The following is a 15,085-nucleotide window of genomic DNA, read 5'->3' as shown; positions in this document are numbered from 1 at the left end:
GGGTGCTATGTGCCACTAAAGAAAAGTTCCGAGTATTTTTACTATTTAACCCTATAAAAAATTAGACATGAGCAGATTTTGTTTTGCCTCCAATAAGTAATGTTGAATTCTTATAATTATATTATATTATTTTTAAAATACATTAATTAATTGAAAAAAAAACAACCAAATTTGTTAAATTATTAGCAAAATGCTTGAGCCATTGTTTTATCATGACATTATGAAATGTTGTTAGAGGATGTAACTTACATTTTAAGAAGATTATTTTGAATGAAATAACCTTCTTCAATGAGTTGTTCAAGTGTTCGCTTGATTATTATTTTTTAATTGTAAATCCATAATGCACAAAATTAAGTCTAGTTATATAATGGTTTTAAGTATATGAGTTAAACGAAATTAACTATAGACATTCAATTTGAGTGTTTTTCTTTCCTATTATGATTGGCTATTTTCAATGACATTTAAGTCCTTTCTATCATTGTAAGGTATTGTAGTTAGTTATTTTTTAATTACCATGATAAAGTTTGATAATTGTTGTTAAGTCTATAGTTAAGTAAGATGATATATCGTAATATGCAAATGATATAGTTTACTGAATTCATACAAGAATTTCTCTATTTTAAACACTATCATTTGTTGAAAAAAGTATCATGTTAATATTTACTTAATATTTAATTCCTTCCCACGTTTTGTTGGAAAATAGAAGAGATGAGAGATTTTAATAAATTTAATTTTTGAATAAAATACCGGAATCCATCATTAAAACAAATTAAATGAGATTTTGAAATTTGAAATTAATTTTATTTACACTTTTCTCTTAGTCACTCCCATTCAAAATATAAGCCTTTTCAATCTTGGTCCAAAATCTAATTAACTCAGTAGTTATATGAATTTTTTCCTCATTTACTCATTATATTTATTTATTAGTTTGAATTCTTATACTCGTTTATTACATTCTTTTTACTCATAAACGGTAATTGAAATTGAAGATAAATAATATATATTTTTATAACAATAAATATTTTATTGGTATGTGAATTATTGTTGAAAGTTGCTTATATATTTAGATTGAAGGGAATGTATTTTATTTATGTTAAAAATTTTCAGCTTGACTTATATTTTATAAATCAAATCCATTAAAATTTTCTCTCTATCTTCATTCTTCTTTAATCGAAATGAGAGTTTATGATTGAGAGTTTATGCAAATGGGTATAAAATTTAGTTTTTTTTTTGGGGTAAAGGTATAAAATGTAGATGATTGATTAATTAAAAATTAAAGGTTGATTTAAAATATCTAAAAAAGAAATGAACGTTGTCCAACGTCCAAAAACAAACATATTAATGTACAACCGCCCCAGCGGGCTCAAGGCTCAAGCGTGGATTTTTCGAAAAATAACCAAAAAACTTGAGGAAAACGACGAAAAACATGGCTATTTATTCGGGTATTAGAATCCGACCCGATAGAACATGCGGCAAATGGGAAATTTGGTGATTTCTTTCAATTAATATAAAATCCAATTACTGTGACGCCTTTCCAACTAGATCTTCCCTCGAAATTCTTCCATGGTCTCCTTCTCTGTGAATGTAAGTTTCAGGTCCTCGAAAGTGTGAGTTTTTCCGTGCATGCTATATTGAGTTATGAATTCGGGGTGATTCAAATGGGGAAAGGTAGACCTAGGGCTGTGGAAAAAGGTGTAGCAGGACAGAGTCTCAGTGTTTCATCGTCTGGGTCAGTGAGTATACCGTCAGGGCCTGTATATTTTCCCACCGAGGACGAGTTCAGAGACCCGTTGGATTATATTTATAAGATTAGACCTGAGGCTGAGCCATATGGAATTTGTAAGATTGTACCACCAAAGAGTTGGAAACCCCCATTTGCTTTGGATCTAGATTTTTTTACTTTCCCCACTAAAACACAGGAAATTCACAAGTTACAGGCTCGTCCTGCAGCTTGTGACTCCAAGACTTTTGAGTTGGAGTACTCTAGGTTTTTAGAGGATCAATGCGGTAAAAAGTCAAGGAAGAAAATTGTATTTGAAGGGGAAGAACTGGACTTGTGCAAACTGTTTAATGCTGTTAAGAGATATGGTGGATATGATAAGGTTGTGAGGGAAAAGAAATGGGGGGATGTTTCACGGTTTGTAGGGCCAAGTAGAAAAATTACCGACTGTGCAAAGCACGTCCTATCTCAGTTGTACTCTGAACATTTGTATGATTATGAGAATTTCTATAGTCGGCTGAATCAACAGACAGGCAAGAAAGGCATGCTTGAGGATGAACAAAGTGATCATGGCATTCGATCTTCAGGATCCAAGAGGATAAGAAGAAGTGTTGATTGTTTGAAAGTTAAGGATTGTAAAGTGCAGGAGGAAGAACATGACCAGATTTGTGAGCAATGTAGAAGTGGTTTGCATGGGGACGTAATGCTTTTGTGTGATAGGTGTGACAAGGGCTGGCATATATATTGTCTGTCTCCACCCTTGAAGCAAATTCCTCCAGGAAACTGGTATTGCTTTAATTGCTTGAATTCTGACAGAGACAGCTTTGGTTTTGTGCCTGGTAAGCAATACACTTTGGAAGCCTTTAGACGTGTGGCTGATCGGTCAAGGAGGAGATGGTTTGGACCAGGACCTGTTTCTAGGGTGCAGATAGAGAAGAAATTTTGGGAAATTGTAGAGGGATTGGTTGGTGAAGTTGAGGTTATGTATGGAAGTGATTTGGATACATCTGTCTTTGGAAGTGGTTTTCCACGCTCAACTGATCAGAAACCAGAGCCAATTGATTCAAAATTATGGGATGAGTACTCTTCTAACCCATGGAATCTTAACAATTTGCCTAAATTGAAAGGGTCAATGCTTCGAGCTGTTCATCATAATATCACGGGGGTGATGGTACCCTGGCTGTATATTGGGATGCTATTCTCATCCTTTTGCTGGCATTTTGAGGATCATTGCTTTTACTCAATAAATTATCTACACTGGTATGCTGCAATTTCTTTTACTGTTGTTTTCCTTTTAACTTTATCTCATATAATTGTTGTTTGATTTTCTAGCAGAGGAAAACTAAATTATGTTATGTCTATAAATATGAAACTTTTTCCTGTGTTTAGATATAGGATTTAACTAGTTCAAGTTACTATAGACTTGCTATCCCTGGTGAAAGATGAAGCATGCTTGTCAATTATATGATGTCATGATAATAAGATCTTGCATTTGATTCTATAGGGGAAGATATAATAATATCAAATTGATCAGCTGCTTATGTATACTTGAAATGCATCACGTAAAGTTCCAGGTCAAAATAATGTATCACTTATTGTTATTGAATCAATACAACCATATAGGGTCAAAACAAATGTAAAATGCATATTAAGCAGCCTTTCTCAATGATTGAAAGAAGTCCAAATGAGCAATCTATACATAGAACTTCCTTTTTATGTTTGAATGTAAAAAGTACTTTATGAAATTCTACTTCCACGAGCAGTCATGTTGCTTCTATGCATGAAACTAAGAGAACCCCAAACTCACACAAGCAAATATAGAAAATATAATAGTAACTCATATTACAGAGATGAATGCAAGAATCTTAAACACACAACTCTTTTTATTTTCTTCACAAAACACACACAACTCTACTAATTGGTCTGTAGGGCATGGAGTACTCTGCCAAAGGCACCAAACTAATCTATTCTTGAGCAAAATATTCTACTAATTTTCCAAGTTAAGTTCTGATCTGTTTATACCTAAAACAGTAAAACTGAGACCATTAATGCTGCCCAGCATGAGTGGAGAATTTTTTAGTGGGCAACATTAGTTGGAAATGTTGATAGTAGTGGGAGAATTGGTAACATGTAAAAAAGTGAGGGATTCTTAGAAGAGAAATTGGGGCAGTATAATATAATGGAGAGTGGGGATGTGCATGGAAGGGGGTTATTGTTTCAGAAACCCTTTTCATTTGCCTTGTGTGAAATTCATCTCTCAACATCTTTAAAGATGTTGCAATGCAAATGAAAGAATGCTTATAAGTTGGAACATCTATAGTTATATGGCATTAGGGCAGTGAAAAGTCTCATTGTTACTGTTATTTTCATTGGGGGATTAACACTCGTATATTGCTTAATCGATGAAAAAAACATTTAGCTCTGCCAAAGAATTATTTGCAGTGATTCATTAATTTGATTTTAGATAAACTTGATATCATCTTTCTTGTCAAATGCATGGCATTTAATTTATATATTATCTTATTTTGTTCTGTTAAGAGGGGTAGAGGAAGGCAAAAAAAAAAAAAAAACACTTACGGAATTTGTTGACCAAGATTTCTTAGTCAATAACATTCCTAAACGCTTGGTAAGTGATAGAGTATAATGGTATCATACAATTTATGTAGCCGACTCCATCTAATGGGATAAGGCTTCTTCTTTTTCTTCTTTTTGTGTTATCTTATTTCATTCTAATGATTTTCTTAAGAATATCCTTTCCATGTGTGTCCATGTCTTTTTGTGGTTAACTTGTTTCTTTAACCGTTGAGGGATTGGAAAGTGGAATGCTTATAGGAGGCAAATGATTGTAGCTTTCTGACAAATCTTGTAAGTTTTATTTTTGAGTTATTATGAGTAACAAGGAGCAAATTACTTTGATTTTTGTATCCTTATCATTGGCAGTCAACAAAAACTTGTAGTTCTTTAGGTTCATTACACAAATAGATTCTGGTTTCTTATGGAAATTGCTCTTTAATAGGAGTATTGCGTGACATCTTCTTTAATTTTGTGTTTGGGAGTGTTTCTACATTTTGATGTGAATATCGGTTTTCAATGCTTGACACGATGTGCATTTTATATTTGCAACTTCTATAAAGGTCTGGACACCCAATTGGGAGGCCTTTATGTTCATAAAGGTCCAAATGTGCCTCACAGCATCAATTTGCACAGTGAAGAATTTAATGTTACTTGCATGCTTGATTAATAGTTGATGCAACTCTCATGACCCACTCCATGATATTTATTCTGCCCCATTTTGCTGACTCTGCTTATTCTTGAGCTATAATATGGGAAGTCCAATATCTAGTGACTACCATATGTTTCTTTCATAGGGTCAATATTAATAATTTTAAAGTACAACATGTCTCTTTTGAGTTTTCCCCTTCTGGATTTGGATCTGATTTCTTTGATGTTCTAGGGGAGAGCCAAAATGCTGGTACAGTGTTCCTGGTAGTGAAGCCGGTGCTTTTGAGAAGGTAGGTCTTGGATTCTTATGATGTTTTTATTATATTATTTTCTCCATGAAGAAAAATTATACAATTTTCAGGCATCCCTTGAAATAGATGTTCATGAGATAGTTGGTTTCCCATCCCACTTAAACACATACCAATTGGCATTCGAGTTCATTGGTGATAGTTTTGGAAAGGGATAACTACAAAGTGATGCAGAACGGGGATGGGAAGAGGGAGAATATAAGAGAAAAGAGTAGACAAAGAGAGTAAAGAGAATATAGAGGAAAGAGAAATTTTGAGGAGAGACAAGGTAATAAAGCAAATGAGTTGAGGTGCTATTTATAGCTTTCAACCTAACCCTAGAAATAATGTATTAAAAGCAGAATATTCCATAAATCCTAATAATTAAATGCAAATATTCTAAAGTAATTTAAAAGATAACCTAATAATCTAAAAGATTACATTTATTCATGTCAAATCCTAAGATCATTCTAATAGAGTAAAAATCTTAAATCTAATTAATTTTGTATCCCATCATTTTTCCCCATTTTGAAGAAACTCTCATCTAGAGAGTACAATTGATGATTGCTCTAGGGAAGCAAGATGTGAATAGGAGATTCCGTGGTCAGCATGTGATGGCATGTGGAGCAATGTCTAGTAATGATCTTTGATAGATAGATAGCGTTTTAAGGCGGGACACAACGATGATGGTGGTTTGAAGATTTGATTGGTGGATATGGACGATCTAGCTTTTGACAATGAGTTGAATATGTAAAATCTTGTGTCTTGTGAGTAGTTAAAGTGATATGGCTTTAAGAAGATCTTTTAGGGAAAGTTTGTTAGTAGAAATGAGGTGGGAACTAGACTCTGATACTAATTGATGCAGAACGAGGGAGGGAAAAGGGAGAAGATAAGGGAAAAGGGAAATTCAGAGGAGAGGCAAGGTAATAACAATTCTTATTCAATATAAATTCTAATAATTAAATGCAAATACTCTAAAATAATTTAAAAGATAACTTAGTAATCTAAAAGATTACATTTATTCAAATCAAATTCTAAGATCATCTAAGAAAATAAGAATCTTAAATTTTAAATCTAATTAATTCTATATCCTATCATGAAGAGTCTTGGTCGTTGGAGGGTTTTGATTGGCAAGGAAATTGAGTGAGGTTTGATTGAGTGAAGAGTCATGGATTGTAGCCATTGAGACATCGACTCTCCAAGGGGAGCAATTGGTGGAGATTTAGGTTGTATGGGATGCCAAGTCCTTCACATTGAGTAGTATGAGATACTGTCTAGGGTATTTAAGTGGGCTTGTTTCCTCCTCTTAGTAGCTAGCTTTTGGGCGGAGGGTTTTGCATCGCAAGTGAGTACATATCACAAGATATATTTGTTTAAATGTATAACCACCTTACATCATATGTCGTATTTGTAGCAAATTGCTTTAACAAATAAATTATGAGGCTGTTATTATTTATACAAATAAATTTTGAGATGTGTGAACATTTCCAATGGATTGACAGGACTACTTAATGGGATAAGGCTCATTTTTGTATTAAAATCCTTACTTGATGAGGTGAAAAAAAGGCATGGAGGGCAAAATGACATCTAATACTTGCTTTATATTTTTCAACTTCTGTTTTCTTTTGGTGTTTTCCTTCCTTGCTATTGTGTATCCTACCAGTCAAACCAAAGGCACAGGAACACAACTGAATATACTAGAAAAAACGAGGGGAGTAGTCAAGATGCTCAATATGGGACAATCCCTGGTGTGTGTGTGAATATATAATAGATTTTGTTATCACCCACAAATAATATACATTTGACACATGTCATAACAGAATGCAAACTATGTCTCACACTATATAGTACGTGCCTGTCTAGAAAAAAAAAAATCCACACACATGCGCAAAAATAAATGAATACCAACTCTGCCACTGGTATGCATGTGCAAAATAGGTTCACTTAAGGCTTTTAGTTATATCTACTATTGCTTTTCTATCAAATGTTACCTGCTGAAGTTGATTTCTACTATCAGTTGATTATTACCTGGTCTACGTTTTTTCCTCTTCTTTTTTATTAACTATTGCTTCCTTAATTTTTAGTTTGTTCTGGCAATTTACTTTCTGTTTTGATTCTCAAACATGGCTCTCCATAAAATGGTCCACTTTGTTTTAGGTGATGAGAAGCAGTCTTCCTGATCTTTTTGATGCACAACCAGATCTGCTTTTTCAGCTTGTAACAATGTTAAACCCATCTGTTTTGCAAAAAAATGGAGTTCCAGTCTACAGCATAATTCAGGTTTCATATGGCCTTGTCATATTACAGTTTTGCGTTTGTGTTTTTTATTGAAAGTGCAGGGTTTTGTGGAAGCTATTAAATTAGAGCACAAGTGGTTTAGTTGTTGTAAATCGTAAAATAGGAACATATAATGAGCACTCCAAAGTTTGTGTAGTAGATGGAAATAGACATCATTGAAGATCCATTTTGTTTCTAGTTCACATGTTGTCCTGACTTTGTCCATATGAAAGTAATTTGACTGTTTGAGTTATGATAGTAGCTTTGCATTATAATTACCTTCTATGCATGTGATGCATAATAATTAGAGAAAAGGTAAGGAAAGAGAGGAAATAGAGGAAACAGAGAGAGAAGAGATTAGAGAGGAAGATAGAATTTGGGAACTCAAGTCCATTATTTCCAAAACTGATTACAACGGTCCTTTTGATGCTCTTTTATAGCCTATACCTGACACCCTTAAGTAGCTATCCTAACTACCTATTAACCCCTTTAACTAATATTATTTATTTATTTATTACATAACAATACTCCTTTCCCAGAAGACCCTTGCCCTCAAGGGTCAAGTACAAAAAAAATCCTCAGAAAACCCAATTGTAATCTTGAAGAAGACAAGTAAATTGACTATAGGTCTCTCTGGCCTTATTTAAAGTTAAAGCATGTGAGATACGTCCATAGGCACATGAATCCAGTAGACAGTAGGTATTAGGTGAGTTATTGGGCCTTTTAGGTCTGACCCAGTACAGATTCTGGCTATTCCTCCTTTTTTTTTCCCTTCTAGACTTAAGAATATCATACTACCACCACATTAACCAAGCCACGTCAACACCTAAAACATGCACCCATGTGATTCTCTGAGCAGAAAAAACAAGAAACTTTCTTTCTTTCTCGAAAACTTCTGCATTTCTCATTCTTGCAAACTTCTCTCTCTTTCTTGGAGCTCGAACACAGCCCTGACTTTGCAGAGACTTTTGGCTGTGCAAATGAAATAGAGACAGCGATGAAGAAATGAAGACAGACAATGCTAAGGAAGTATGCAGAGGCCATGATAGATGAAACCAAGGAGACAGCTGCAGTGAGTTTGGAAAACCAAGAGTAGATAAGGTTAAAAGCCTATGATCACGAGGGACCTAGGATGAGAAAAAGTCTGCAACTTGACTGAATTGCTATTTCAAAACTTCTTGAACAACTCAACTCATATCAGCTTCAAGGTGCAAAGGCTAAGTGACGGCGATGACCCCTCTAGCTGATACGGATGACGTCGGCCTTCCTTGGGTCTCCTTGAAATTACCTTGCTCAATGTCTAGAATACACTGGAGCCCTTTCGCGACGTTAGCATCATGCACTAAGGATTGTTGAACCTTGTCACATACTTCTTGGGATGTGAATGAACAAGACCCCTTATCTTTTTTATAAACGGAGTTTTCTTGCTCAGTTTTGAACTCTCTTGGGTCTGTCACAGAGATGATTAAACCAAACCCACCTTCTTCAACATTCTTGGCCCTATCCCGTTGTCCAATTGATTGGTGCTTAATGTTCCACCATAAGAAGTTCTCTTGTCTCTGTGCAAAACTTTTGGCATCATTTAGGGTGATGGGTTTGAAAAGCCATACCCTTCTACTATTTCTTCTTGAAGGCCACCACATACATATCAATCAAATCGCCTTTAGAAAACATGTAGTTGCTGGTGATGGTGTCGAAAGCATAATTGTACTTGGCCACACAACCTTGCTACTTGGCCAACTTAGGCATTCTTGGGAGCATAACATCCTCTCTATCTTCTGCAATTGACCTTGGATATCAGGTTAATTGTCTTGACAACTGGAAGAATGCTTCTTGAATATCATCTGCTAGTTGCCCCATTGATTTCAGAGCCCTGCCCTCTGGTTTGAGGAAGGAGTGGCTTTGATACCACTGATGCATAATAATTAGAGAAAAAGGAAGGAAAAAGAGGAAATAGATAGAGAAAGAGACTGGAGAGGAAGATAGAAATAGGGAATTCAAGTCTATTATTTCCAAAACTGATTACAACAGTCCTTTGGGTGCCCTTTTATGGCCTATACCTGACACCCCTAAGTAACTATCCTAACTACCTATTAATCCCTTTAACTAATATTATTTATTGATTGATTTATTTATTTATTACATAACAGCATGTTTGCTCAGAAACATAACAGCAGCACTATTGGTTTTAATGTTCATTGTATTCTCTTCATGTATATTGAACCTTTGTCATGATTCTTTTCATTCTTGATACTTGTCAGGAGCCTGGGAATTTTGTCATTACCTTTCCCAGATCTTACCATGGCGGTTTTAATCTTGGTATAGTGTTATGTCCCTGATCCTTGGTGACCAACTTATACACAATCTAATGTACATCATGTCTTGTATTGTGGAATAACATACCAGGTTGGTTGCATTTTCAGGTTTAAATTGTGCAGAGGCAGTTAATTTTGCCCCTGCTGACTGGCTACCTTATGGTGCATTTGGAGCTGATCTCTACCAGCGATATCACAAAGCTGCTGTCTTGTCTCATGAGGAGCTTCTTTGTGTAGTCGCCCAGGTTTAAACATTTTCTGATATCTTGTGTGTTTTGAAATAATAGTTTATTCGTTAGGAATGTAAAGCCTATTATTTTGAAGTGTGCAATTTTTTTCTGCTCTCATGACCACAATATTTTGTTTTCTACGCATGAGCTTGAGATATTTGTGTTTGAGCGAGTAAAGTTTTTTCCTCATTAGCAGCTATTTTCAGTTGCAGAATGCCATGTTAATAGAACCTTTAAGAAGAGACCTTCTGAATGTTGGTTTTTGCTACCTCCAAATGTATTCTTTTTTTCTTTAATTATCAAACAGTGTATTCATAATTGATGATCCTGTATTGGGTTATGTGAACAGCTATTATTTCCTGATGATATCTTATCTACTCTTTGCCTGTTGTTCTATTTTCAATTGTTCAGTTTTGGATTTTAGCTGATTAATGCCTCCTCTTTTTCTCACTTCCCCCTTAATTTTAATTTGTTGGGTATTTTCTTATAGGTAAGGTTATGAACTTCATGTGTGTCTGTGTTTTATTATTTTTATGCCACTGACTTTAGAATGATTGATTTTAAAAATTTATGCATCTAGCCCAATTGATGGCCTTAGATGATATTGTAAGTTATCAAAAGGAGAATAATATTGGTATCTTTAATTTAACATGATAAAAATTTATCATAGCAATGTATCCTGTCAGTTTATTCTATAATGCAGTGTAGCGCTTGCTGTTTCTGTTACATAAATGGTGGTGAGGAAGGGGAAATTCAGGCATATTGTTAGGACCCCCTTTGTAGGGGAAACACATTGTTGCCATTAGCCTATTTTCTTAATTGCTATTGGGGTTTTAGTTTTACGCTGTATTGCACCACTATTTTGAATTTTTGGTTTACGATCTTTTCTTCATATTTTTGAAGAAATAAAGAATTCTTGTATTGGTTTTTCTATTTTATCTTTATAATAAACAACAACAACAACAACAAGCCTTTATCCCACTAGGTGGGGTCGGCTACATGGATTGCAAGACGCCATTGTGTTCTATCATTTATTAAGCTTTTAGAATATTATTAATTAAGAGATCACGTTCAACAACTTCCAAGAGTGTTCTCTTAGGCCTTCCTCTACCTCTCTTAATCGGACTCAAAGTTATATGTTCCACTCTTCTCACTGGTGCCTCCCTTGGTCTTCTTTGTACATGCCCAAACCATCTCAACCGATTTTCTACCATTTTTTCCTCAATAGGTGCCACCCTCACTTTTTCACGTATGTGCTCGTTTCGAATTTTATCTTTACGTGTATGTCCGCACATCCATCGTAACATTCTCATCTCTGCTACTCCAACTTTATGCTCTTGCTGTCCCGTTAGAGCCCAGCATTCACTACTATATAACATTGCCGGTCTGATAGCAGTACGATAAAACTTTCCTTTAAGTTTATTAGGCACCTTACGGTCACAAATAACTCCTTTAGCTTTTCTCCAATTAAACCACCCAGCTTGAATTCTATGTAAAATATCTCCACTGATTTCGCCATCATTTTGAATAATGGCTCCCAAATATCTAAACTTTTCCACTTGAGGTATAATTTGAATTTTATCTTTATAATATTAAATTTTATTTGATTTTGTTTGTTGGTTGGTTTGTCTTTTTTTCTTTGGACAAATTGTTGGTTGGTTTGTCAAATCTCAAGCTTTTTAGCAATCTAAAACTTCTTGTTTGATTGTCTTATCGTGCTCAGTACAGTGACATTGATACCAGAGCATCTCCTTATTTGAAGAAAGAATTGCTTCGCATATATGATAAAGAGAAATCATGGAGAGAAAAGCTCTGGAAAAATGGTATTGTCAAATCATCTTGCATGGCTTGTCGGCAATATCCTCAATATGTTGGAACTGAAGAGGTATGGTCTGTTTAAACCGATGGCAACACATGTGTTTATAACTTCATCCATTGTAATTGTTATTACTGTTGTCTTTTGTAGGATCCGTCATGCATTATTTGCCAGCAATGTCTATATCTTTCAGCTGTTGTGTGCAGCTGCAGGCCATCTTCTTTTGTATGTCTGGAGGTAAATAAATTATTTCCTCTACTGAAAATGTGTTTGCTTACCATGATCTTTTATCTTTTTCCATTTTATGAATGTCAAATTCAAGAAGAAAAGTTAAACTAGACCTGTGTCTTATTTATGCAAGTTCAAAGTTAATTATTCTCGGTTAAGTTATGCATGTCAACAGTTTCAAAACCCTTGAATGGAGGAAATATTGTAAGCATAGTGCACTGCTCCATTGATGTAAACTCACTAAAAAATTCTTAGTACTTTTATCATCACAGATATCTACATGGGTCCAAAAAAAAACTGGGGGTTTTTTATTAATTTCTATGTCGTTGGGTGCAGTATAATTTGTGGATTTTTTTCCTGTTTTATGATCATTTTATGAGTTCTAATTCAGTAACAGGTTTGAATATCACCCATTAAATTGGGGGATCGCTATTATTGTCTTGGGTTTGAGGAAGCAACTTGGGAAACTAGAATGTAAGGTTAAATATCCAGCCACATTTTTTAGATAGAAAAGAAATTTGTTAATGAGAAGAGAGAACTGCAGAACAGAGTACATGAATAAAGGACAAGAGGTCCTCCTCAAACAGAAGGAAAAATAATGAAAAGTAACAACCCTTACTCTTCAGCATAAAAGTTTTCTAAAGGGATATGTGAACAAACCATAAGCTGTACCCCACATGGAGGACACAGAAACCCAAAAACCAAAAACTGCAGGGGAAGATATTGCTTAACTATTCTAGCATTTGGTTCTAACCAAAGACACTACTAACCATCAAAAATAGGACCTTGTCTTTGAACTTTAAGCTCCTTTTGCCTCCCAAGACGAGATTAATAGCCAAGAAATCTCAAGGGCTGGTTGAACAAATGCAGGTCTTATCAAGACGCCAAACATCCTTGTATCATGCAAATCAATATTTGGACTTTGAATTAAAAGATGAAATAAAGATGAACTAATTAAAACAAAAGGAAGACGAACAACAATAAGAATTTGTACTCCTTGTATTATGCAAAGAAGAAAATGGAACAAGACAGGTGTTTCCAGCAATGCATCCTGCATTTTCCTGTTGATACATTTTGAATTCCGACTCAGTTCTTCTGATTTGGTTTTCTTCTTGTAGATATTGAATTCCCAGTCAATGACCTTGTCATTCGGAATTAGGAATTCATATATTACAATATTTGAAGGCCAGTTTAACATGTTTAAGTTTCTTGGATCTGAATAGTGTTGGATTTGTTCCATAGGAATGCTGATTTTTCAGTGAATTGAATATTGATGTGTCTCTTTTGCAGCACTGGGAACATCTTTGTGAGTGTAAAACTGTAAAACTACGTCTTCTCTATCGTCACTCACTTGCAGAATTGCATGACTTGGCACTTTCTGTGGACAATTATACTTCTGATGATAAAGCACTGTTTAGGAATATAAGAAAGCACTCTTCATGTCCGGGCACTTTGACAAAAAAGGTTGTATAATTTTTCTCCCCTTCTCTTTGTTTTTTAAACTTTACACTATTATGTACTTGTTTCCAGAAGTTACATTTGCAATTAAAATTTAGGGTTGTCTTTGCTTCTATATGTTTGACTGTGTTGTTCTTCTATGATTGGCATGCTCTGTTTGCCCTCCCCACTTGATTCAATCATGCTATTGAATTGCATGACCTTGAAATTGATTATGACTTGTTAATAGGGGTATCGTTCGTGTCTCAATAGTTTGTTATTGAAGTGTTAGACTTAAGCAGTGGCAATGCCTTTAGTCTTTATAATGACTTGTGAACACACAAGGTCTACTAAGATTTATTTAAATGGTACTATTGTTTCAACTTGGTTTTATGCCAGGTAGATCAACTACAGAGGCGATTTATCTACTAAGGGGATTAATGGAAAAGTATCGTTGTAAAGATAAAGATCTACACATGGTTTTTATTGATTTGGAAAAAGCTTATGACCGTATACCAAGAGAAGTGCTTTGGAAAGCGTTGGAAAAAAGGGAGTACGGATTGCTTATATTAAAGCCATACAAGATATGTATGAGGGGGTAAAAACTAGTATAAGAACGCCTAGTGGTCAAACAAAGGATTTTCCTATAAAGATTGGGCTACATCAGGGATCATCTCTGAGTCCTTATTTGTTCAACTTGATTTTAAATGTTTTGACGGAACATATTCAAGAGGAAATCCCGAAATGTATGCTCTTCGCGGATGATATAGTTCTTATAGCAGAGACAAGAGAAGAGGTTAATTGCAAACTTGAGTTATGGAGGAGGACATTGGAGTCGAAAGGTTTTCGTCTGAGTAGAAGTAAGACGGAATATTTATATTGTAAATTTGATAAAGGACTATTCGAAAATAATTTGGAAGTGAAATTGGGAGATCAAATTATACCTCAAGTGGAAAAGTTTAGATATTTGGGAGCCATTATCCAAAATGATGGCGAAATCAGTGGAGATATTTCACATAGAATTCAAGCTGGGTGGTTTAATTGGAGAAAAGCTAAAGGAGTTATTTGTGACCGTAAGGTGCCTAATAAACTTAAAGGAAAGTTTTATCGTACTGCTATCAGACCGGCAATGTTATATAGTAGTGAATGCTGGGCTCTAACGGGACAGCAAGAGCATAAAGTTGGAGTAGCAGAGATGAGAATGTTACGATGGATGTGCGGACATACACGTAAAGATAAAATTCGAAATGAGCACATACGTGAAAAAGTGAGGGTGGCACCTATTGAGGAAAAAATGGTAGAAAATCGGTTGAGATGGTTTGGGCATGTACAAAGAAGACCAAGGGAGGCACCAGTGAGAAGAGTGGAACATATAACTTTGAGTCCGATTAAGAGAGGTAGAGGAAGGCCTAAGAGAACACTCTTGGAAGTTGTTGAACGTGATCTCTTAATTAATAATATTTCTAAAAGCTTAATAAATGATAGAGCACAATGGCGTCTTGCAATCCATGTAGCCGACCCCACCTAGTGGGATAAAGGCTTGTTGTTGTTGT

At 34.9% G+C, this 15,085-nt stretch overlaps 1 protein-coding gene across 2 annotated transcripts in view; it reads left to right on the top strand.

Moving 5' to 3' along the window:
- Window positions 1-1,515: 1,515 nt before the first annotated feature.
- LOC129295664 (lysine-specific demethylase JMJ17-like) overlaps window positions 1,516-15,085 on the top strand; it is a gene marked incomplete at its 3' end in the record, with an annotated part of 29,023 nt that continues 15,453 nt past the window's right edge. The window contains 8 exon segments of one of the 2 annotated variants that reach the window (XM_054934205.1): window positions 1,516-2,980; window positions 5,175-5,232; window positions 7,387-7,509; window positions 9,768-9,825; window positions 9,930-10,066; window positions 11,775-11,936; window positions 12,018-12,104; window positions 13,386-13,559. In XM_054934205.1, coding sequence (XP_054790180.1) covers window positions 1,659-2,980; window positions 5,175-5,232; window positions 7,387-7,509; window positions 9,768-9,825; window positions 9,930-10,066; window positions 11,775-11,936; window positions 12,018-12,104; window positions 13,386-13,559 — 2,121 coding nt within the window. 2 annotated transcript variants of the gene reach the window in all.

The sequence above is a fragment of the Prosopis cineraria genome, unplaced genomic scaffold (assembly GCF_029017545.1).
Source record: "Prosopis cineraria cultivar Desert tree isolate PC_DT_omini unplaced genomic scaffold, ASM2901754v1 PC163, whole genome shotgun sequence".
NCBI classification, from domain to species: Eukaryota; Viridiplantae; Streptophyta; class Magnoliopsida; order Fabales; family Fabaceae; genus Prosopis; species Prosopis cineraria.
Note: the sequence above shows the minus strand (reverse complement) of the source record. Positions and strands in the feature narration are given on the sequence as shown.